This window comes from Sordaria macrospora, chromosome 5, assembly GCF_033870435.1.
Source record: "Sordaria macrospora chromosome 5, complete sequence".
NCBI lineage: Eukaryota > Fungi > Ascomycota > Sordariomycetes > Sordariales > Sordariaceae > Sordaria > Sordaria macrospora.
This window is the reverse complement of record NC_089375.1, coordinates 89,061-112,390: the sequence shown is the minus strand read 5'-3', so window position 1 is coordinate 112,390 and position 23,330 is coordinate 89,061. Positions and strand designations below refer to the sequence as shown.

Sequence of the window (23,330 nt, the reverse complement as noted above, 5' to 3'; positions counted from 1 at the left end):
GCCTCTTCATCTCTGTGTCAGTCTTTGTTGTCAACGGCCTCCTTCAGTTAGTGGTAGAAACAAGGAGGCCCCCTAAGCTAGCTCTGTCGCAAACCGGTCGCAAAATGCGGCTGTGTGTTCTCCAGCCTGTGTGCGTGTGAATGCCCGCTGGTGCTGTGTGTGGTTGTGGAGTGCGCATTGCCGCCCGTTGGTTTGTGACTTTGTGCGGTTGCGCGGGCATTGGCGTTTGCGATGAGTTTGGTTCTTAAAGTTGCGACAGGTTTCTACAAGTACCGCCATGTACCTCGCTGCAAAACTCAGTCCTTGAACTCACCCTTGCATCATGGGCGAGCTGGCAGTGGATTGTGGGGTTTCTGTTCACGGATGGAAACCTTGAACAACAGCTCGACAGTCATGAATGACGGTCTCAATGCCTGATTTTCTGACCAAGAAATCCGAGGGTCCCGGGTCTGAGCATTGACAAGGTTCCAGACTGCTTTGGCGATAGCATCATACACTACCTTCTGGAGAGTGAAGTTTGGCTGCCTCTTCATTGCACTGCATTGAGCTCTTTCCCCTATTTTTTACCATTCTTTCAGCTCCAGAAGATGAAAGAAGCCCGAGTCGGGGCGGGTTCTCCACCAACCAACCCCACGGCATTCCAGCATTGCCCACCCGGCCCCACAGCGGCGCATGAAGTCATGGCTGCCCGCTGCGCTGCTGCGATAAGATAAGGCACTACTAGCGCGCCCACGGCCCCGCAGTTTGATGATGAGCCAGAGGGGCAAGTGGAAAGGAAGGAGGGGCAAATGAGAGCCGCATCGGAGGGGGAGCTGAGAATTGGAAGGAAGAGTCACTGCAGAAAGAAAGAAGCCTCTCGTATTACTGCACCGGGGCTTGATCCTAGTCCTCCTCCTATCCCTTGAATCAAAGTTCCCGTCAGTCATCTGTCCAACTCCATCCAGCATCATCGAGGAAGACGAGCTTTGACCGCGCGACCGCATCTCGCCGTTCCGTCAACCGCTTTCGTGATACCTACTTACATTTCCACTTGTCCTTTTTGAGACAGCCTTCTCAGGACAAACTTGTCGCATCACTTCGCGCGCAATTCCAGAGCGCGTCGCATTCCTTCCTCCATTGTCCCGTTGCATCGCATCGCAACAAACGCTGCCCGAGAACCCCAAGTCTACCGCCCGTCATGTTGATCAAGGAGAGCTACGCGGACGTCAAGACCTCTGCCAATGGCAAGGAGTCGACGATGAGTTAGTCAATTCACCTCCTTGCCTCGCACGTCGAATGCGCCCCGTCCACATCTCGAATTCCACGCCTGTCGCATACCTGCCTCAGGTAGTCTAGCTTGCCGTATCTAATGCGCCGAACAATAAAACAACAGGAATCTTCCTCTTCCACCCAACCATTGCCGGATATCCCAATGCGTGAGCACCATCGTGACATCTAGACATACTTACGTACATGCATGGTCTCATACCTCTCTTCGATTTGCAGGCGCTTCCCCGGAGTTGCCCTCTTCAGCGAAATCTACCAAGGTCAGAACGGTCCGGATCCATATCCCCAAGAGCTCGCTCCCTACAGCTACAATACATACATGTCCCACAGACCCTGAGGGGAAATGGAGCTGTTCGAGCTCCAATCTGGAGAATGAACCACGCGGGGTTCTTTGCGGACAGATACTCCGGGCGCAGGGGAACCTTGATAGCTGGTACCGATGACCACCAAAAGCTGACAACAGCGTCTTTGCGCCAACGAACAGTGACCGGCCCCGTTGCCCGCTTCGCCCGCCAAATCGCCGGTCAAGGCTACATCGTCGCCGCCCCGAGCAGCTATCACGACTTTACCGGCCCCGAGCCTCTCGCCTACGATGTTCCCGGCACCGATCAAGGCAACGAGTGGAAGGTAGTCAAGACTTTAGACTCGTACGATGAGGACTCGCGCAGCACGGTCGACTACCTCCTGTCTCTGCCGACCTGCACCGGGCGCATTGGCGCGACGGGCATGTGCCTGGGAGGACATCTTGCCTTGAGAGCTGCTGTATGTCTCCCACTCCTGCCTGTTACCTCTGAGCTCCAGAACTAACCTTGTTTCGCCAGCTCGACCCTCGTATAACCGCCGCCATTCCCTACTTCGGCACCGACATCCACTCGCGCACCCTCGGCCCCAACGATGGTCCCAATACCTCCCCTACCGCTCCCGCTCCTCGCCCTGACTCGACAACCGCGTCCGGTTTCGTTGCTCCTCACACCATCGACCAGTTCGAGAAGCTCCAGCACTGCGAAGTAGCCTTGATCTTTGGCATCAAGGATACACACGTGCCCGACGCCGGTCGTGATCTGATCCGCGCCAAGCTCAGAGAAGCCGGAGTGACATTCAGCTTCTACGAGTTCGCGTGGGCGCAGCATGCGTTCATCAGGGACGAGTTGAGCAAGGGACGGTACGATCCAGCCATCACCAAGGTCTGCTTCGAGGTATTGTTGGAGACTTTTGGACGGGTGTTGAAGACGGACCTGGGTCAGGGAACGGGGGAGAAGGAGGAGGTGGAGCACGTCTGTTAGGTTGGTTGAACAGTGACAGACGAGAAGGAAAAGCGACAAGTCAACGTTAACGAGCATCCCGTAGCGTATACTACTACTGGAAGGAAAATGGAATTCCAGATTTTCCACCTGTTTTTTTCTTCTTTTGCCGGCAAACAAACATATCAAGAGACAGCAGCAGACGCCAAAAGCTCCCCAGAGACGACACCGTTCCTCATTGTCTTTGCAATCGGATATTTGACGACCTGAGACCATCAGCGAGAAAGATACAAGAGAGAGGGCCAACGAAGAAAGTCAGCGCCAATGATATGGAAGGAAGTATCACCAGTTGTTCACACGGTCGATATCTGAACTTGGTGAAACTGGAACTCCCCGAACGATAGTAACAAACATTTTAGCGCTCCCTCTTATTCTCCGTCTTCGTCCCCCTTGCCCCCCTGCCCTCACATTCCACCTCCAGTCAAGTCAAATCCAACCCCCTTACTCCAGTCCAAAACTCCAGACTCCAGAGTCATATCGTCCCCCACAAGAATCCCTCCGCTTGCATAGAGCCTCCACTCACATACATGTAGTTCCATGTCAACCACTTTTAGTATCTTAGGTACCTTAGTTAGCACCACTCTGCCCCCTCCTCACACACCTGATCCTCTTCCCGGGGAACTTTTTGTCCAGGTTATTGCACCCGTTAGGCAGCGTGCCCAGGTTCTCGCCCACGCACGCGCCTCCGTTGTCGGTGCGTCCCACTTTCCCCGTGTAGGCGTACCATTTGGGCCCGGAGTTGGTGATGTAGACCGAGTGGCTGGTGTCGTCCATGGTTACCACGCCGAGGTTGGAGCGGGCGTGGCCGTAGTTGTAGGTTTTGCTGAAAGGGGGGAGGGGTGTTAGTATGTGGTAGGTGGGAGGAAAGGGGTAGGAGGAGGAAAGAGGCAGGAGGAAGGAAAGGGGCAGGAGGAACGAAGGAAAGGGGAGCACTTACCAGTTACCATCCTTGTACTCGTTAGCCTTGGGGTTGGTGGCAGAGACCACGGAAGCCGAGGCAACAGCGAAAGCGAGGAGTGAAAACTTCATGATTTTTGAGGTTTTGTTTTCGGCTTTGGTTTTCTTTTGAGATGATGAGTTGAAGTGTAGCAGGTAGCAAATGCTGGTTGGACGTGTGTTCTTGGTTGTCTGGTATGAAAAGCGAAGAAGAAGAAAGCTGGATGGAGGATGGATGGATAATGAAGAAAAGAAGAAAAGTAACGTTGATGAGAGGGACGCCTCGTGGTTTACATACCTCCCGTCTATATTCATCTTCAAACCAGCATCTGCCTTTCCTCCCCCCAGAACAGACGAAGAAAAGCCAGAACAGTTTAGGTTCAATGGTTCCACTCTTGAGGAAGTATGTCGATGTCAAATCCCCGACGGACGGCTTCCTGAGTCTAACCCATCAAATCAGATCAACGACATCGGCATGCAGGCCCCTACCTCTAGTAGGCATCAAGAAAACCCCATCCACGATCCTCACTCAGTCTTAAGACCGACGGGGAATATACCTAAGGTACCTAACATGGATTCCCTTCTTGGCAGCCTGCCCTAGCTAGAATATATGGCTTTGAAGACCCTGGATTCTCCAAAATTACCTGTAAACCATCGTTCGGCTGGCTACGTGCCGCTGAACATGCTCACTCAATCCCTAACTCTACGAAACCGTATGTTTGGCGGTCATATCAAAGTCTGGTGTTACCTCTACCTACCAACCTTACCGACCTGCCAACTCCCGGAGGAGACCACACCAGCCTTTTGCTGGAGGCGTGTCAGCCCTACGTTGAGACTAGAGCTTAGCCAAGTCTAGCCAAGTCTAAGTGTAGCAAGTCTTGTTAAAGACAGCGGATTGGAGGATGATATTCTAAATACCTGATTGGCTGGTACGTGCGTGTCTCTAGTGTACTAGTGTACTAGTGTACCTTACGATTAGCCGCGACGACTCCGACGACTGGACCCCAGACTCAAGAACTCGAGGAATGATGCCAATGGTGTTTAAGGCGGAGTTGGGTCTGAGACAGCGGTCTAGTCTAAGCAAGCTAAGGTACGTGTAGATAGGTGTCGGTCGGTCGGTTGGGTGTGGCGTCTTTTGTTTGGACAGCTATTACGCGAAGATGTTGCATGTAAGGAAAAAGGGGCAAAGGCTACACTAGGTACGAAGGAAAGCAGTAAGCACAGGTGGATCTGGAATTGGAAGGGATCGGAGAATAAAGATTATTATCAGTGGGGACTTGAAGGAGGACTTCGAAAGCACTGGATGAAAGACGTCCGTGTCGGGAAAAGGGGATCTTCAATTGTTGAGGACTGGAGGTGAAAATTTAGTCTAGGGGTTGGATTGATAGGTATCTTGGTCAAGTCATTTGTTTCCCGGTTGGCTTGGCTGTACAGTGCGCCTAAATGGTCTTGGCGCTAGACGTCGTTCCCTCGCTCGAGGTTTTTCATTGAATCTTTTCTCGTGTGAACGTGCATCCGACGACGACAACACGACGTGGCTGAACACTCTTTCTTTTTTTCATCAAGGAACAAACAAACATTGTGGGGGTTTTGGTGTGTATTGTGTGGACTCTGCTTTCATATTAACACCTAGCCAAAGAAACAACTTCGCTGTGAAATCCCCCGTTCCAGTCCGCCAAAGCTCAACCAAACCGTCAAAGCCACTCGCTTTCTATCTTTTACCTCCTTTCACAAGCCGCAGTCCGCACGCAGTCCTTCCCTGGTCGAGCCAATCCATAGTTCCCCACTTTACCCAATCACCTCCTCCTCTTCAGAACGGATATCTACTGCTTATTTATCTTTCACGAACATCTGCATATTGGCCCCAAAACGGTTCTTGCGTAGACCCATGTTTGAGCCCTGCCCTGGACCAGACCGACCTGGTGTTCCCAGATGTTGACGATCGTCTCATTACCACCACTTCCCTATTCTTCTCAGCAACACCCTCTCATTGCTCGCTAGAAGAAATCCCAATATGAAGTCAGCAACACAGTCAACGAAACAAGGCATTGGGCAAAGGCAGGTATAGTCAGAGGCAAAAGATGTCCTTACACAACAACGGTCCCGTTCCAATCTCATCCAGGCATGGGCCAACGCCATTCGTGTTCGTGTCTATCACCTTGATCACACCCGCGTCAAACCACCACACCGAGGCTCCGTCCCGAACCAGTTGAATGTACACGTGCCAATCGCCGGCGTCTTGGAAGCGAAGGCCAGAGAGAACGAGGGATCGCTGGCCTAGAGTGTCCTCAACGGGGATGGCGTTGAGGCGGGTGTGGAAGTAGATGACGGCTGCGTCTCCGTTCACGACGACAGCTGAGGGCGGGTTGAGTCCGTTGACTGGCCCCCCGTTGAATAGATTGGCTGGGTCGATCGGGGCTAGGTTGACTGGGGTGGCAGGGTTCCCGTTGAGAGGAAAATTGACTTGGCTAGCTGGGGCTCTATTGACTGCGTTCCACCCGTTGATTAGGTCGGCCAGGTCGAATGTGATGACATCGCCTGGGGCTGGATCGACTGGGTTCACGTCGACTGGGTTGAACAGATCAACTCGGTTGAGTTGGCGGGCTGAGGGTGGGTCGACGCATGCGTTGATGAAGGCATTGATGTTCTGGGCCTGGGCTTGGTTCTGGATATACTAGATCAAGTTCTGGATGCGGTTTTGGATCTGGTCCTGGCTGTCGTTTGGGCCGTTCATCACCGCCCCTGCGGCGGTATCTGTACCAAGAAGCTTGGTGGCGTATGCGTGGATCGAAAGCCCTCCAAACCGCGCTTCCTGGGCGGGGAGCCGGATTACGGCCGGATTGCAGCTGTCATCCTCGAACTTGTCGAGGATCGAGTTGCGGAGCGGGATGAGGATGATGGGAGTAGTGGGAAACGGAAGAGGGGAGAGATCTATAGGGGGAGCCCCGGACTGGGGGTTGGAGGGTTCCGAATGTCGTGGTGGTGGGGAGCTTAGAGGTTGCTGCGGGGGGGACATGTTGGATTTAACGGGGTTGTGGTTGTGATTGAGAGTGGTGTCTGGTTGGTAGCCTGAGATCACAATCTGGCCGTGATGTTTTGATGATGATGATAATGATGGACCTGAGCTGATGATGGTATTGGTGCTGGTCGAGATAGTTGACGTGCTCTGGGTTGATGTTTTGCTAGCTGATGTTCTGAACTTGGATGATGATGATTGGGGGAAGAAAACATCAGAGAGGAATCTGATGCCCTCCTGTGCCTGCCTGGTGTGCCCAGCGGACGGACCAGACGCATGGAACTGTGGCAGGGGCAGTCTGGGACCTTTGGCGGGCGACCAGCCGTTCCTCCAATTCCACTTCTATCCCATCTCATCCCCCAATCTCCGCCTGCCCACAACGGAACCTGCCAACCACTCGATCCCGTCGATAACCAGGGCACTCACTGTCTTATAACCCGTAATTCCGTAGCTCCTTCCAACAACCAGCCAACGACCCTCGGGTCGGATAGCGTAAAAAGTATTGCCGTCCCAGCTCTGCAAGTCCCACCCCGTCCGCCTTCGAGTTCGATTCGCGGCCGGGGCAGATCATGAGGTTCTTTTCAACAAAGACAAAAACGGCCGACAGCGTGCTATCCATGTCGTACACCGCGGGACTTGTACACTAGCGGCACTACTGGGCTATCCGTTGGCCTCTCTTCTTTTGTTCTTTCTTCCTGTTTCTTTTGGTGGAGGTTTTGACATGGCCGTGAGTCGAAGGATCAAAGATGGAAGAAAGTGCGAAAGAAGCAGATCAAGAACGGAATAATACAGTATCTTCATTCCGTACGTTAAAATGTAGAGGTACCTTAGTTTCAGTCCAACGATCACAATGTTCACAACCAGCCCAGCCCCATGTCGCCGTTCGGTAGGTAGGTAGCTCACCTAAACTCTTCCGAGACTACCACCACACCCCGATATTCCTCAGCAACTGCTTCTCCCGCTCCGCTGACGGGAGGTACAAACACTTCATCAGCACTCCCCCAACACCGAAACACAAACCCTCAGAGGCTTAGAGGACGGGAAAGGCAAAACAACTTACACAAATACGGACCATCCCTAACATCAACAAACCCAATCTCAACCTGCACATATCCCGCCGAAATCCTCCACAGGTTCTCCCCAGTCCGAAACACTACCCCGTACAACTCCACCCTCCACCGTCCAACCTCACTCAAACTCAATCCGTTCAAAAGAATATACCCTCTCCAATTTGCGTCCTGAACCGGAGTCGAATTCAGCAGGACATCCACGGCAGATGCCATAGGGTTGGGGTCATCGGTGTTGGTTGCGCGGGTGTAGACGCGAAGATTGGTCGGCTGGTAGAAGGCGGGGAGTTGGAGGACAGCGTTGTTGCAGGCGGGTTGGTGGGTGTGGATGGGAGTGCGGAGGGGGATGAGGAGGGTGGGGTGGGACATTTTCGAAGCTGAGATGCGGTTTGGTTGATGGGAGTATTGTTGGTGGTCAAGGTGAAATTGATGTTGGTGAATCTCGTGTTGGATGGAGTATGGTATTTGGGAAAAGAAAAAAAAAGAAAAAAAAAAAGGGGGGGGGGGGGGGGGGAAACGGGGAAAGGTGAGTGTTCGTCTGGGTTGGGACAAGGGCCGCCGTTTAAATATCTGAGAGTAAGCAGTTGGTGGACGATATCCCATTTAAGAAGGGGCATTGTGTTCATGTTTCGAGACAGGCAGTCATGATTCACGGCCTCGACCATTGACAGAACGCGTTTGCTCAGTCAGGTCAATGGCTGTCATGCTCTGTCGTGATCCACGGTTGCCTCGAGTTTCCCGGGGAAAGCTTAGCTTGTTGATGATTGCGGCCTGTGTTGATCATGATTGGGGCACTTGTATCATCCGGGATTTGAAGTTTGACTTGTTCCTGGACCTCTTTGCGCATCGAAGTTTAGTCGATAGGTAGTTGAGCCCGAAAGAGATAGGAGACCGTCGGTGACGAGCGGCGAGTGCCGGGGGGATTGGTTTCCATGTCCCATGAAATGGGCCAGAAACACACACTTGCCATTTCTCCTGCCATTGCCTGCTGTCAAAGAGACGATGTATAAGGTTGACTACCGCAGACACTAATCATTCCATTGAACTCCGTAACTCCCCGGTCATCCCTCATTGTGAATGAAGTTCCTGTAACCACACCTAGAAACACTCCACCCCAGCAGGCGCACCGAACCACGTCCCCAACTCATCCACATTCTCCTCTGATGAATCCCTCTTGGCCATGAAGAAGTCGGTCAGCTTTTGTGTCTCTTCGTCCTCTTCTTCCTCAGGCCAATCCACCTTTACCCCGTCCTTGGTCTCCAACATGTCTTTTGCCGTTCCCCAAGAAAACCGGCATTCTGGACCCCAACCGAAAACGGGGTGCATGTTTTGCTTGAGCCAGGTAACGCATTTGCTGTCAGAGGGGTAACCAGAGCCCCAAGCCATTGCTTCGTTTGTCTCCCCTTCCTCTTCGTCTACCTCCTCTTCATCTTCCTTCTCTGCTCCTTCTGGCGACTCGGCTTGTGTTTGTGATGGTTCGTCAGCATCCATAGCATCTGACCCATTCGTGCCTGTCGTTCCCGTCACATCCCCCCTCTCCAGCTTCGCCCGCTTTTCAACCCCAGCCTCGTCCTCCCTCTTCCTTTTCCGCATCTGCTTACTCCGATCCGCCCACAACACCTCCAGCGCAATATCCCTCGTGACCTTGGCCACTACCGACGCCGCCGATACCACAGGGTACAGCGAATCGGCCTTTTTCGCAACCGTGATCTTCGCCGTAGGAAACACTCGTTCCAGCTTCTTCTGATAAGCCGCCGGTTGCCCAATCGTATCGATAAAGATGTCCGTAACATTGACGCCCCGCTTGTAGATTCCCTTTATCAGCTCAATGGTGGCGTCCATGGCTTGTTGGTTGAGGTTGTAGATCTGGGATTTGCTGGCTTTGAGCATGCCGCTTGAAATGGACAGGGGGCTCAGCGATGATGTTGCGTAGCCGCAGTTGTCGTGAAGTTCCGTTTCTTTGGTGCAGAGCTCCTTCATTAGGGATAGACGGACGGCGGGGGTCAGGACTTTGGAATCGTCAAAGCTGTGTTTTTGTTTGAGGAGAGGGTCGGAGAGGGTGAGTGGGAGGTAGAAGGCTGAGTAAACCATGGGACCGAGGACGGGGCCGCGGCCGGCTTCGTCGACACCTAGACAGCAGGGGGTATTGTCGACGAGGAGTTGAGGAGGGACTGGCGAGAAGTAGGTTTGGGAGGCGCCGGAGAGGAGGACGGGGGGAGAGATGGTCGGGGGCAGGAAAGGCCCGGTGTCGTCTTGGGAGTCGGCCATGGTGTCGTCTTGGGAGTCGGCCATGGTGGTGGTGGTGGCTGGGGTCGATATGGGTGCTGTGGTGATTATAGGTGTTGATATCTGGTGGTAAGATGTTGAATTGGTCGTTCGATTGACGGCGGGCAGATTCGGGATGTTTGGTGGACGAGAAATGAAGATGGATGGTTGTCGCAGAAAGAAAGTTGACGTTGGGGGACGCGTCTGTGAACGCGCCGACCAATGACAAGCTCCAGGCTAAAGAGTCGATGCCCCACTCCAAGAGAGCCCAAGGTCTCCTCCGCCCTGGTCTCCCCCATCACGGTCTCTTTCCAGCGGGCAACGGCACTCGCTACAGAAGCACGACACTGGACGCCCACCATCAACAACCTACTGAACTGAACCTGGCCTCCACTGTTCCTCCTTCATTCCGTCTCCCGCACCGGCTCATTCAATTGCTGGTCGCTACCATCGCCAATTGTCCTTGCTGCCCGGCCCTGTTACTGCCCCTGCCAGACCCTGCCACGGCGCAAAGGTCAATTGTTTTGCCGACCAAGTAGAAGCCATCACCATCGCAACGACCGACAGGGCAACAGACATTAAAACCACACACATCACCGAGATGGCGCCACGGCCGTCAGGAGCGCGACGGAGTCTGTTCCCCGAGCCAGAACATGTCTACGAGTTGGGAGTTGCTGGCCGCAAGACTGGCGTCACCCTGAAAGACTCGGGCATCCGCGACGAACATGGCATGCAACCACTCGAAGACCTCTTCTCCTCTCCCCATAAGCCCACCGAGGACCGCGATGAAGCCGAAGCCGAGGACGAAGAAGATGGTGGCGCCTCGGAAGATGGCAGGGCAGATAGCGAGGACATGGACATCACCACGAGTATGTTGCCCACTCACACCAATGTTAACGCCCGGCGCGCAATTGCTAAATTTACTATCCGGTGTAACAGCCTCCGGAATCGCCCCAGCCGCTCTCCTCAATGGCATTGCTAGCCGGCTCCCTGCCCCAGTCAACCGCACCAACCGATCACCTGTCAAGGTTGTCGTCAACTCGCCCGCGCGGAACCGTCTAATGGCGCGCAGCTCATCGCCCACTCGCGGATCCCTTGGCGCCAACAAGGAAAACTACGACCGCGGTTCCTCTTCCCAGCCGGCCGAAGATATTAACACTGCTAGGCGGAGACTGAACTTTGAGGCTCTCAAGGCTGGTGGACGCTCCCTGTCTCAACCGACTACGACGAACGGCAGCAATGGGTTGAACGGATACCATGACGAAGAGGAGGAAGATGAAACCGAGAACTCTCCGGTACCTGATGAGACTGATGCCTTTATTGAGGAGTCTATGGCCATGTTGGAGGACGATGGAGAGGTTGAGGAAGAACAGTCCGTCGAACAGGAAGAGGACGAACCAGAGGCAAGCCCAGAAGTTGTGTCTGCGCCCGCGGCCAAGAAGAAGCCTGAAAGGAAACCCAAGGCCAAGGAACCCTCACCAGCACCCGCGCCGGCAAAGCGTGGACGGAAAGCTGTTGCGCCCGCGGTAGAGGAGCAGGAGCAGGAAGAACAAGAAGAAGGAGAAGAAGCACGGGAAGAACCAGAAGAGGTCGCGCCCATGGCTACTGCTAAGCGAGGAAGGGGAGCCAAGGGCAAAGGCGCAGCCGTGGAAGAACCAGCAGCACCCGCAGCCAAACCAGGCAGGAAACGGCGCACCGTGGAAGAACCCGCTACCGATACCGAAGATTCCTCCGCCAGCCGCCAATCCAAGCGCCAACGTACCACCGAGACCGCACCAGCACCCGTCACCAAGGACAGAGGAAGGCCAAAGAAGTCGCTCACTCCAGCACCAGAACAAGAAGTCGAGGAGCCAGAACCAGAACGAGTTGCTCAAGCCGGTCCCTCGCGATCCAAGGCAGCAGCCAAAGGAAAGGGTAGAGCCCCAACCCCGGCCGCCGAACCCGTCAACGCGAAGGCCACCAAAGCAACGAAACAAAAGGGTGGTCGCAAGCGCCAACCCTCTCCTCCCCCCGCCGCCGATGCGGATATCTCCATCGCCATCCCCCGCGGCCCTCCCCTGCCCAAGTCGCGTGGCCTCGTCATCAACCGCCGCGAAGTCCCAGGCGACAGCAACGCCATCATCCGCACCCGCTCCGGCCGGCACTCCTTCAAGCCCCTGGCCTACTGGCGCAACGAGCACGTCGACTACGAATACGAAGAAGACGAGTTCGTTGTCGACCACGCTCCCAAGTCTTCCCAGACCGGGTCCAAGGAGGTGCGCAAACGGAAGTTCGTCCTGCCCACCATCAAAGAAGTCGTTCGCGTGGAAGAAGAAGTCGTCAATTTCTCTCGCGGTGGTGGCCGTGGTCGTGGCAGCACCAAGCGCGCCGCCGGCAGCAACAACGCTGCTGCTGCTTCCGGTCGCCGCGCCCAACAACAACAACAACAAAAAGACGAAGATCCATCCCCGCCCGAACCATGGGAACTCAACCCCGGCATTTTGGGAGGTGACGTGGTAACCTGGTACCCGCAGCACGAGTTCCACCCTCCCGCACTAGACGACGAGGTCGAAGTCCAGGAGAAACAGCTGGCTATTTCGGGGAGAGCGATTCGCACCCAAAAAGTCAAGGACGCCGCGTTCCGGTATGCGAAAACGGTCAATGAGGGGTTCTTTGGTGCGGGCGTGGTGGATTTACCACCAGGAGCGGTCAAGAGACCAAAGAACTCGCGCAAGATGTTCATGACGTTTTTTGTGTATACCGGGCGCGTGTTGGTGACGGTTAATGAGTCGGTTTTCAGGATAGGCAAGGGGGGGATGTGGTTTGTGCCGAGGGGTGAGTTTTTCTTTTGTCGGTTCTTTTTTTTTTTTTTTTTTTCTTTCCACCTAAAGGAAAGGGGATGTTGGCAATGATGATGATGATGATGATGATGATGATGATGATGATGATGATGATGATGATGATGATGATGGTGATGGTGATGCTAACGAAAGACAAAAACAAAAACAGGTAACTACTACTCAATCGAAAACGACTACGACACACCTGCTCGCGTCTTCTTCTCGCAAGGGTGCGAGGTGCAGGTTAGACCGTCTGAGGAGGGCGGCGAGGAGGGGACTGGGACTGGGACTGGGTCTGGGATTGGGACTGGGACTGGGGCAGAGAACTCCATGATAATGGATACCTCTGCTGTTGGTGCATCTTATTCTTCTGCTTGAGCTTCTGCTTCTGCTTCTGCTGAGTGGAGGAGGAAGGGATTAGAAAAGTGTGATGGGTTGTTTGTGCTGACGTTGCTTACTCGTCTAGTGTAGTCAAGGGGGGCCCGTCATGATGTGTACCTCTACCCTCTACCCTCTACCTGTCACTGGGTACGAAAAAGGCCGTGAGTGACGACCCCTTTTCTTGGTGTTAGTTCAGGCGCGGCGTGTAAAAAGGGTTGGCTGGCTGGTTATGTTGCTTTCTTTGCTCTCTTTTCTTGTTACCAGTACGCCCTTAGTTTTCGGAATGCCGTTATCAGATCTGACGCGGTTTCTTTTTGGTTAGGTTTGTTTGTTGTCAGTTGTCAGAGAACCTCTACCTTAGGTAGGTATGTTAGGTACCTACATTACTCAGCCTGGTTTTTTTTTTTTTTTTTTTTTTTTTTTTTTTTTTTTTTTTTCTTGGGGACGGGGAGGTGAGGCTGTACGCGCAACACAAAGTGTCAGAGAGACATGACATGACATGCAGTCAAAAGCTCCACTTGTTACGTCGTCTCCTAGGTAAGGTACTCTAGGTATTGCGTTCACTTCTGCTCTTCGCTGTGAGGTACCTTACTTACCTTACTTACTCACTTATAGGTACAAAGGAGTTCCAAAAATGCAGGCTGGTTGGAGACGCCTTTACTTTACTAGGTATATTTCACCTAGGTTCTTCTGTTATACTTATGGTATAACTTGACTGTTTTGTCGCTTTCCAACTTGGCAGTTTGGCAGTTTGTGCCTTGTGGTGCAGTGTGTGTAGGTAGACAGACAGACTTGAGTTGGCAGTGAAGTGGACGGCATGATACACACACGACAGTCATTGACTAAACCACCTATGTCGTCGTTAGAAATTGGCCAGGGCTGCTTTGTTGAGCTGAGTTGAGTTGAGTGGTTGATATAAATTAGGTATTTAGAAAACATTCCTTCGAAGAAGCAGCAGTATTCTCAGTCTCTTGAAGAAAATCGAGAGCGAGAGCGACTATCATACTCTACACTGCCTGTCTCCCTACTCGTTAAATGTTTTGTCGTGGTATAACTGAATATTATAGTAGTGCGAGAGAGCCGGGAGGCTTCCCTCCACTTGAGGCAAAGGAAATGAGAGGAGGATTCCAGAGGCGTTGAAATGCGGGCAGACAGAGGGAGGCAACGGAGGATGTGTTACTGAACTGAAAGAATGATGGAAGGTGTAGTAGGAATTCGTTGGATTTTGATGATGACGGGAGCACCTCATCTAATGTCAACTCCTAGCAATGATGGCAGCTTTTATCTTCTATCATAACCGAACTGGTGAACACAGGGGGGCGGGCGGGCAATGATGATTATTTGGAGTGTGGACGGTGCGTAGTGAATGCATCGAAATAATTGAACCTGAACCAAAAGGATTGAAACTCCTATATCTAAAACACAAATATGAATATGAACATGAAGTGTGACTTTATACCTTTCTACACCTTCGCCCCACTCATAGACACTAACACTCCTACAACTGGTGAACACATCCGCTGGCTGCTGCTACAACTCGTTACACTAACCCCCCTTCCTTCCACCTTTTGGATACCATACTGTTTCCTCCCAAACGTCCCCTACCCCTAGATATCATCCTCCGCCTCGAGCCCCGTCGCCCTCCTCTTGCCGTTGCTGTCCAGCGTATCCATGCTGATCCCAGTATCAACCCTCTGGGCCTGCTTGGGGGGCATCCCCAAAGCTCCCCTGGCTCCCTCGTGGTTCTCCAAAAAGTCCCGCAGCTTGGCCTTGCCGATCTCCACACCTTGCGTGGAAGCGGCGTTGGCCATCTGCATCATTGGCCCCAAGAGATTGAGGCTGTAGGCGACGTAGGTACCGCCGCCGGCGAGGAGGAGGAGGATGAAGAGGACTGGGTTGCGGAGGACTGGGGCGTTGTTAGTACAAGTTGATTAAATGGGGAAAGAGAGAAAAGGGGGAAGGTGAGGGACTTACCCATAACGAACTCGTTCCAACCCAGCACTAGCAACACAGCGTAGAAGTACAATGGCACCTGGGTAATACCGCCAATCGCGCTCCTCTTGGCCTCGACATACACTCCATCGGCCATCTTCTTGAACCGCACCACCAAATCCTGCCTCTTGGGCTCGCTCAAAATCGTCGTCTCCTCCTCGAGGGACTTACCCTCGTCCTCGTCAACGCCACCAATCGGCGTCAGGTCCTCCTCATCACCGGGCTCAACACCATGCGGCTGGACACCGACAAACTCGACCAAGGCCGGAGGGGCACCGGTGGACGTCAAGCGGAAGCGAGATAGTAACGGAACAAGACCGAGCGTCGACTCGCGCGCGCGCGTGTAGATGCCCTCGATGTCATCCGATGGCCGCCAGATGCGTGGAACGCCGTCTTCGTCGTACCGGAACTTATCCTCAAAGTTCTCCCGCAGCTTCATGAGGATGTTGGACTCCATCACTTCCTCCTCGATCTTCTCGCGCAGGGCGACCCACGACTTGCGGCGGAGACGCCAGAGGCCGACGTGGACTTCATCGTCGCTAGCCTCGAAGCTCTTGGCGCGGTCGGTGAACCTGCCCTCGGCTTCGCCGACAATGCCGATGAAGGCCTTCCATACGCGGTCCCAGATGTCCTTCTCGGTAGCGGGCTTCTCGCCAGACTCGGGGGCTCCCGACCCGCCCCTACCGGATCCGAGTTTGTTGAATTCCAGACCGATCGCGTCGCCAAGGCGCGACTTGACCCAACGCTCCACGCGAATCGCCAGGCGGCGCATCTCCTCCTTGCGCAAGCGCGCGGAGACTTCGTCGAGCTCCTTATCGAAGATGAGGTACTGTGGCTTAAAGTTGGACCATGCCACTCCGGGGATGGCGAGGGATTGCGCTTCCTTCTTGAAGATTTCGAGCGTCTTGGACTTTTGCTTCTCGACGATCTCGGCGAACTCGTAAGAACCGCCTTTTTGGCCCGCCTTGACAGCGTTGACGACAGCTTCCGAGAAGGCAGTTACGCCGGCCTTGTGCGCGGCAGTGAGGTGGGCTTGGTAAAGAGCCTTGAGGCGGGCATCGATCTTGTCCTCGAGCTCGGCGCGCTTGGTGGTGTACACGCCCTTGTGGTAGCGGGAGGCTTGGGTCTCAAAGTTCTTGACGCACTTCTCACGGGCTTCGGCGCCGATCTGGCCGAGATCGGGCAGGACGGCAGGCTTGCCGGCGCGGGTGGACTCGGCCTGTTGTTCTTCGAGGGGAGCGATGGCGGCGTCAAAGGCGATTTGCACTTCGCGGGCGATCTCGTCGCAGCGGAACTGCGCGAGAAGTTCTTGTTGGGTGGGCAGGTCGAGATCCTTGTTGGAGACGATCTGGTCCCAGACACCCTCGGCGTAGATGGAGAGGCCGTCGGCAGGGATGCGGCGATGGTATTCGGGGAGGAAGACGCCGCCAGTGAATTCTTGGTCGTCGCTGGAATCCGAGTCCTTGTTGCGGTGGCCGGCGGTGAAGCGCAAGCCGAGATTCTCGACCTCGGTGATGAACTTTTCGGGCTGTAGGATCTTGTGTGGGAGGGCGGCAAAGGCAAAGTCAAAGTAGTCTTCGATCTTTGAGTTTTCGAGGCCGGCGGGCTTGGAGATGGAGGACCAGATGTGGGTCAGATCTTGGATCAAGGTGTTGCGCAAGTTGGCGAGGGGAGTGACGCCGATGTGGTCGCGGATGACGAAGAAGAGGAGGGAGCGGGTTTGGTTTCTGAACCGTTAGCAGCTGATTGCTTTTAGACGCCGAACGGACACCTACTGCTTATCCTTCAAGAACAACTGCATGTTGACCTCGAAAACGGTCTTGAGCAGACCCATGTTTGCGCCCTGGTACAGACCGACCTGGTGTTCCCAGATGTTGACGATCAAGACCTCACTCGTGGCAAGGGCAAAAAGGGCGCTCTTGCGCTCGAAATCCTGATCCTCGCCGCGCTCACGACCATCGGTACCCTCGACGTCCATGACCAGGATGTTGTCGGCCATCTTTCCCTCGTTCTTGTTCTTGGACATCCAGATGCCCTTTGTGGTCTGGCGACGTTCCCTTTCGGACATGACGCTGAACTGGGTGCCGAACAGGTGGTTCAGGAGGGTCGACTTGCCGGTGGACTGGGAGCCGAAGACGGAGATGAGGTGGTAATTGAAGCCGGCCTCGGCAACGTGTGTCTCGTGGAGGTACTCATTGAGGTTGGTGTTGTACTGCTTGTCCTCGTTGATGACCTGGATGCCGTGTTCAAAATTGTGGGCGTTGCTGTCGGGCGACGAGCCGTTGCCGTTGTCGACGGCGGCGAAGTGGCCGTTCATGGCGGTGGTGATTTAGTCCGTCACCTCTCGTATGATGCGCGCGTATATGGTGTTGGTCTGCCGGGGGTGGCGGGGGTATGGGGATGGGTGGACGCGACTGGTAGAGCTGAGGGGGAAGCACCAACAGAGAAGAGAAAGAAGAAGGGGAGGAAGAAGAATGGAAGCGGTGGTGGAAATAATATTAGAAAGTTGGCTACTCGTAGAGCAAAGAAGAGAGTTGGGGGGGGGTGTGTGGTCTGATGCTGTCGTGGACCACACTCCGGACTGCCCTGAGTGTGAGGTGGTATTGAGTGCCAACTGTCAAGCAGGAGAATCGAGGCCCAAAGGGTTTCCAAGGGTGTCCAAGGGGGAAGCTGTCAATGGATTGGACGCGGGTTGCTTGCTGGTTATCGCTTCTCAGATGGAGCTCTCACAAGATGATGTGGATCACCTTTGTCGCGATCATTGTTCATTGCTGGCCTGCCACTCGCTGACAGGGGTTTGACACCCCTCGGCGGCTGCATGACATGCATTTGAACAGCTGGACAGCGGTCAATGTGGTCTGTGCGCGGCAAGCTATCCTTAACAATTGTCGCTGCAGTGGAAGATGACGTCCTTGTGAACAAGCGCCATCCAATGAATTGTGGTTTAAAAAGTCTCAGTTGAGGACTCACAAAAGAGACATCACGTTGTGGAAGATGACATTTCCACGTGTTGGATGCGAGACCACCTGGCTTCTATCACGTAAATACCCAACTTTAGCGACAACTAATCACTCGTCATTTCGTTATCAGTCTAGAACCTTTCATGGATGGCCTGGCTTCTTTGCGAAATGCGATCAACAGTAGTCACTCACAATATGGGGACAGCGTGCGACATTAGAGACCACTCACTAACAGAATTTGCAATATCTTCCTAGTAATTCTGTTAGCACTGGACCACGTTGCTTGTCCGAATCCTTGCCCCTGGTATCTCGACCCCGTCATCAAAATGGACAAACACGCTCTTCAACATGGCACATCATCCAACAACATGAGCGACTGGTATCATGCTCCATCTCACACCAATATATCTTGCTATTTCCTCAAAACCTCTTTAAACATGGAAAGGGCTGGATCCAAGGGTTCAACACGCATGAAGGAGTGTCCATTACCCCTTGGTCCTGTCTCATCCACGCCTCTTGCTATAGTATGGTAGACCATCAACGTCTTCCAAAACTTTAGGTAACATGCCATCAACAGCTACGCATACTTTGCAATCAGCGTCTTCATAATGGACATGGCGCCTTCCCGATACCCGCCTCCAAACAGCGCATAATGGTTCAGGTGGTGATACCTGTCACGCATTATTAGCTTCATTACATAACACCTTCAGGTCAGATCAACACTCACAGCTCATATAAAGCAACCCGATCCTGCCACTCCTCTTTCGGCTCCTGCTTGGGCACCAACTCCCCATACTCCTTCCAAAACCCGGCCCCAAACCCACCAAACATCTTCATTATGCCCAACTCATACTCGGAATGCCCATAAACCGCCGCCGGGTCATACACCACCTCTTCAACACCAACTCCATCAGAAAACCTACCCCGTCCCTGGTTTCCACTCCACAAATCCCCATGTATCAACACCGGCGTCACCTTCCCTATGGTCGGCACCCCTAGAAGCCTGGGCACCACCTTTGACGCAACCGCTTCCACCGCCTCGCTCAACTCTTTGTTTTTCCCGTTCTTCTTCTCGCCCTCTTTCAGCACATGGTGCAAGCGGTTATCAGCATAAAACTCGGCCCAGTCTTCTTTCCATGTATTATCCTGCTCCGTCGCGCCGCAGTACGTCGGGACGGGGAAGCCGAACATGGGCTTATCGTATCCCTCGGGGATCGGGGCGGGGGTGGTGTGCATCTTGGCCAACTTTTGAGCGAAGGATTCACCACTCCCAGAAGGGCTGCCGCTGCTGGAGCGCAGGTCAAGGAAATCAGTCACCAAGAAGTGCTGGTTGGAATTGGAGCTGGATGAGAAGGTCCCGTTGCCATAAGACCGGGGACAGAAGGTGGGAAGGATGGAGTGGATTGCGTTGAGGGAGTGGTGTTCACCGAGGAACATGGAGGCGGCGTCGGGGCCGGTGCCGGTTTTGACAAAGTATGTCCTTTTGTGGCCATCAGGGGCAGTGCTGAGGAGCTTGTAAGTGGAGGAGAAGCCGGAGCCGCCATGGGAGGTGGTGCTCGCGGAGGCCGAGTTGGGGTCAAGGCCTAGGGCGCGGAAAATGGCGGGGTCGGTGGTGGGTGACATTATGGGTTCAGATACGGGGATGGTTGCCTTTCGGATGTCGGGTTTCGGTTCGATACGTGAGGGAAACCCGTTCGTTGTGCCGTTAAACGGACGGGGCCGTTGGATATCGGAGTCGGGGAGCGGAGAGGAGGGGCTTTGGCTCGCTTGACAGCCGGGGAAGGACGGACATGCATGACGTCACGCGCCAATGCTCGCAGCGGGCAGGAGGCAGGAGCAGGCAAGAGCGGGCGCACGCCGAACGGAGGAAGGACACATGCCGAACGGACTGTGACAGCCCGAGGTTCCATTATTCCAGATATCCTGTGGGCCACTCACTCTCTTCCCTGGATTCTTCTTCGCGACAAGCATCAGTTCACAGCCGATTACCTTACCTATCCCATGGTCGCCTTCTTGTTGTTTTGAGGGCCCCCTTTTCTATTTCCCTTTACTGTTTCATTAAATAATCATTAGACTGACAAATTTGCAGCCATCATGAATCTTTTATTATCAACACTATCCCCCCCTAAACCCCCATCTCCCATCTCTCTCATCGCCGAGGCGTACTCTTCCACAGTGACGGTGAAGAAGAAGCCACAGGTCACCCCGATATCATGTGCTCACCGAGATGGTGTAACCATACCCAGTCAGTCACGCTTCAGTTCTTATCAGCACTGGTAGATAAGCGAGACGTACGGCGGCGGCTGAGCAGCTGAGACACCATTACTATTTTGGTGGGAAATGAACGCCCCCAACTCTCCAGGACGTTTAAACGGGCAACCCTCGCGAACCACGTCACTACTTTAATAAAGTGTGCACCGCCCCTCCAACAAACACGGTCCGAGTCATGAGTTCCCCGATATCATCTCAGCTTGCCTCGACCGACTCACCACGGGGCTTTCAGCCATGGAGATGAGACCGGACACTACTATATGCTGCGAGCGTGCGAAAGTCTCAAATAATGCTGCTGCCTCGCAGCCTTCAACACAGAGCTGGTGTGGTTGTGTTGCACCACAGCCTGGCCTCAACAGCCACGCTTGAGAGTTCAACTATATCAACAACTCTCCTCCCCCTTTCGTCTGTTCTGTTGCTGTTCATCACATATCACCATTCAGAGATTGTCACTTTAACAGAGTACGCTTTATGCCAGGCTGAAGTTTCCGAGATGGCGCCCTCCATGATATCAAGCAGCATCTTGCGCAAACAGCCAACATCGCGTACTTCGTTGTTTGCATTCCTGTGTTTGACACTCTTTAGCCCAACAGCCTTTGCCCTAAACTTCTCTATCGAGTGCAGAGATCGGGTCTACTCCATTATCAACGGAGCAGGCGATCCATATGGTAACCTGACCGAACAAGACCTGTACCAGAACAAGTGGATTTACGAAGGCCATGTCCAAAACCTTGACGACACAATCAGGTATAACAGGAGCGCCTATATCGCGATAACGCTTGAAGGTATGGCAGTCGAGGCCTCGCATCCACTAGGCGAGACCTCATATCCATCAGTCGAGACCTGATATCCACCAGCCGAACCATTGCGTTGAACGACTTCAGTACTGACCAGATCTTTTGTATTAGGTTGCAAAAACCTCTGCCATTCCCCCATCGAGTGGTACCTCACACAAAGCCCTCCAACCCAATCCTTCAACATCGCAGCAAACTGGATCCTCCCCATCCTAGCTCTAGTGGCCTGTCTTCCCTTCGACTCGCTGCACCGGCGCGCACCCGGATCACGATGGCACAACGGACGGCTACCCACGACACTAAAAGCGATCCTCAACTGGCTCGGTTCGCCGCCTACCAGTCTCACAGCCACTCTGTGGAATGTCTACCAGATTCGTCAGTGCAAATACTACACGTTCTCAAACGGAGGCTCCCACGAACAGGCCAACCGCAGGCTTGAATACCCAAAAGCCACCTCCTATTACATCTTGAGCTGTATCAACCAGTTTGAACTGCCTACGGAACCGCAGGAAAAAGGGGAATTTGTGGAAACTCTGGTCTACGGTATCTTAAAGCCCTTGGAACATCATCACCCAAATGGACAAGGCCATGGCCAGATCGCCCAAGAAGCAGCTCGACAAGCGGTGCTCTATACAACGGAGTTGCGAGAAGCGCTGGCTTTCCAACTCCGTATGTATCGACGGCGAGGCACGTATCCGGCTGGCATTAATATTTGCGTCTTCCTGGGCGCGTTTGCCATCTCCATCGGCCTTGCGTTTGCGGATGATTTGGGTGAGTACACCACGGCGCATTCCCTTGCGCTAGGATTGCTGGTCAGTTGGTTGCCGATCCTGGTTATGTTTTGCATCGTTGATCGAAATCCTATCTCAGGGATCAGGAACAGGCGAGTCGAGTGAAGCCTTTTCGCAAAATTCTGTCGTCGAACGCTAACAAGGCAACCAACAGGGTCCTTATCCAACGATGGCTGTGGAACGTCGAAGCTGTAAAACTCTGGGAGGAAGCAAAGCGGAAAGGTCAACTCCCAAACCCGGAAGCCCAGATCGACTGGTGGAACCCAGCCAAGCAACGACGTCGCTCACAACAAGAACGCTTCTCAAACATCCGTCAACCCAATGAAACCATTCGCGTCGCCTCCACTTTCCGAATCGGCGACTTCATCGGCCAAGGCCGCAAGATGGGCTACCACGGCCTCACCTCCTCCGTTCTCTCCTCCGTCTACGACGACCGGGGAAACCGCAACAGTATCCCCGCCATCGCCGCCTCCACCACCCGCCACCTCTCTTCCACCTTCCACCGTCCCTTCGCCTGGTGGCTCTGTGCTCTTATCTCCCTCTCCCTCGTCTGGCTCGAAATCAACATGGCCCTTCTCGTCTCCTACATGACCCCGACCGTCGGCCTCTCCTGCCGTTCTGGCGCTTACCTCTGCTACGGCGTGCTGACAACCATCACCTGGTTCGTCAGCTGCTTCTTCAAGAACCCGAACCAAGCCGTTAGAATCTTCTGCCACTTCTTCAACGCCCTGGCCGTCGGCGTCCTGGGCTTCATCGTCTTTGCGCAGTTCACGGGAGTGCTGAATAACTGTGCTTGCAAGTGCGGCGTGGGCGGGTACATGAGTTTTCAGGACGCGGCGTTTTATGGGAAATATTTCCAGGTGAGGAAGTACTGGCTTATTGGCGCTTTGGTGGGCGGATTGCCGCCCGTGGTGTGTTTTGTGGTTTCCGGGGTGTGGTTGGGAAAGCTGAAAGTGTTGTGGCAGGCGAGCGAGCAGATGGAGGTTAGTTGGGAGTTGACGGAGTGGAGGGCAGAGATGGGGACGCCTGCGGCGGCTACGGGGACAGGGCCAGGGCCAGGGCCGGGAGCTGAGGCGGGACAAGGAGCTGGACCGGGATACGATGAGCAGACGAGGATTGAGGCAGACATGTCGTGGTTGACTTGAGTGGTATGTATGCTCACGAAGATTGATGGTGTGTTCTTCGTGGGATACGATTGGAGGCTTGGTCTGATGTGGATATGTTCGTGTTTGTTTTGTAGGTACCTAGGTAGGCTGGCGTTGGTCATACCCCTTTTTCGCCGCGATTGTTTTTTTTCTTTTTTTTTTCTTTCTTTGCGCCTCGGTTCATGTTTATGGAAACTGCGCGGGTAAATGATCGAAAGTACCTATGTCTTTGAGAGTATTGCAGTGTGAGGAATTCCAGTGTCTTGAGGCACCTATTTGTTTGCTACCTAGGTCAGGTACCTATGGATTCTTCCTGCCGATAAACG

General features: G+C 53.9%; 8 protein-coding genes across 8 annotated transcripts; 3 read left to right on the top strand and 5 right to left on the bottom strand.

The window, feature by feature from the left end:
- The first annotated feature begins 575 nt into the window (after positions 1 to 575).
- On the top strand, positions 576 to 2,867 carry SMAC4_08901 (uncharacterized protein). Its single transcript, XM_024655979.2, has 5 exons — positions 576 to 1,241; positions 1,373 to 1,415; positions 1,486 to 1,526; positions 1,751 to 2,028; positions 2,088 to 2,867. Exons 1-5 carry the CDS (start codon positions 1,178 to 1,180, stop codon positions 2,547 to 2,549), a joined length of 888 nt encoding a protein of 295 aa, XP_024511760.1. The 5' UTR covers positions 576 to 1,177; the 3' UTR covers positions 2,550 to 2,867.
- Positions 2,868 to 3,134: 267 nt separating this feature from the next.
- SMAC4_08902 (uncharacterized protein) lies at positions 3,135 to 3,596 on the bottom strand (the record flags this gene model as incomplete). Its single annotated transcript, XM_003343997.2, has 2 exons — positions 3,135 to 3,390; positions 3,505 to 3,596. 2 exons carry the CDS (start codon positions 3,594 to 3,596, stop codon positions 3,135 to 3,137), a joined length of 348 nt encoding a protein of 115 aa, XP_003344045.2.
- A 3,732-nt stretch (positions 3,597 to 7,328) lies between these two features.
- On the bottom strand, positions 7,329 to 8,189 carry SMAC4_08903 (uncharacterized protein; the record flags this gene model as incomplete). Its single annotated transcript, XM_066090868.1, has 2 exons — positions 7,329 to 7,485; positions 7,580 to 8,189. The coding sequence occupies 2 exons, from the start codon at positions 8,187 to 8,189 to the stop codon at positions 7,439 to 7,441; spliced, it is 657 nt and encodes a 218-aa protein (XP_065947017.1). The 3' UTR covers positions 7,329 to 7,438.
- A 495-nt stretch (positions 8,190 to 8,684) lies between these two features.
- SMAC4_08904 (uncharacterized protein) lies at positions 8,685 to 9,878 on the bottom strand (the record flags this gene model as incomplete). Its single annotated transcript, XM_003343999.1, has 1 exon — positions 8,685 to 9,878. One exon carries the CDS (start codon positions 9,876 to 9,878, stop codon positions 8,685 to 8,687), a length of 1,194 nt encoding a protein of 397 aa, XP_003344047.1.
- Positions 9,879 to 10,452: 574 nt separating this feature from the next.
- On the top strand, positions 10,453 to 13,048 carry SMAC4_08905 (uncharacterized protein; the record flags this gene model as incomplete). Its single annotated transcript, XM_003344000.1, has 3 exons — positions 10,453 to 10,720; positions 10,791 to 12,665; positions 12,840 to 13,048. 3 exons carry the CDS (start codon positions 10,453 to 10,455, stop codon positions 13,046 to 13,048), a joined length of 2,352 nt encoding a protein of 783 aa, XP_003344048.1.
- A 1,356-nt stretch (positions 13,049 to 14,404) lies between these two features.
- SMAC4_08906 (uncharacterized protein) lies at positions 14,405 to 17,843 on the bottom strand. Its single transcript, XM_003344001.2, has 3 exons — positions 16,819 to 17,843; positions 15,026 to 16,770; positions 14,405 to 14,957 (listed from the first exon to the last, which is right to left on the bottom strand). The coding sequence occupies exons 1-3, from the start codon at positions 17,358 to 17,360 to the stop codon at positions 14,659 to 14,661; spliced, it is 2,586 nt and encodes an 861-aa protein (XP_003344049.1). The 5' UTR covers positions 17,361 to 17,843; the 3' UTR covers positions 14,405 to 14,658.
- A 414-nt stretch (positions 17,844 to 18,257) lies between these two features.
- SMAC4_08907 (uncharacterized protein) lies at positions 18,258 to 20,019 on the bottom strand. The gene is made up of 2 exons (XM_003344002.2): positions 18,731 to 20,019; positions 18,258 to 18,674 (listed from the first exon to the last, which is right to left on the bottom strand). The coding sequence occupies exons 1-2, from the start codon at positions 19,624 to 19,626 to the stop codon at positions 18,581 to 18,583; spliced, it is 990 nt and encodes a 329-aa protein (XP_003344050.1). The 5' UTR covers positions 19,627 to 20,019; the 3' UTR covers positions 18,258 to 18,580.
- A 418-nt stretch (positions 20,020 to 20,437) lies between these two features.
- On the top strand, positions 20,438 to 23,134 carry SMAC4_08908 (uncharacterized protein). The gene is made up of 3 exons (XM_003344003.2): positions 20,438 to 21,059; positions 21,183 to 21,880; positions 21,946 to 23,134. The coding sequence occupies exons 1-3, from the start codon at positions 20,564 to 20,566 to the stop codon at positions 23,002 to 23,004; spliced, it is 2,253 nt and encodes a 750-aa protein (XP_003344051.2). The 5' UTR covers positions 20,438 to 20,563; the 3' UTR covers positions 23,005 to 23,134.
- The last annotated feature ends 196 nt before the right edge of the window (positions 23,135 to 23,330 follow it).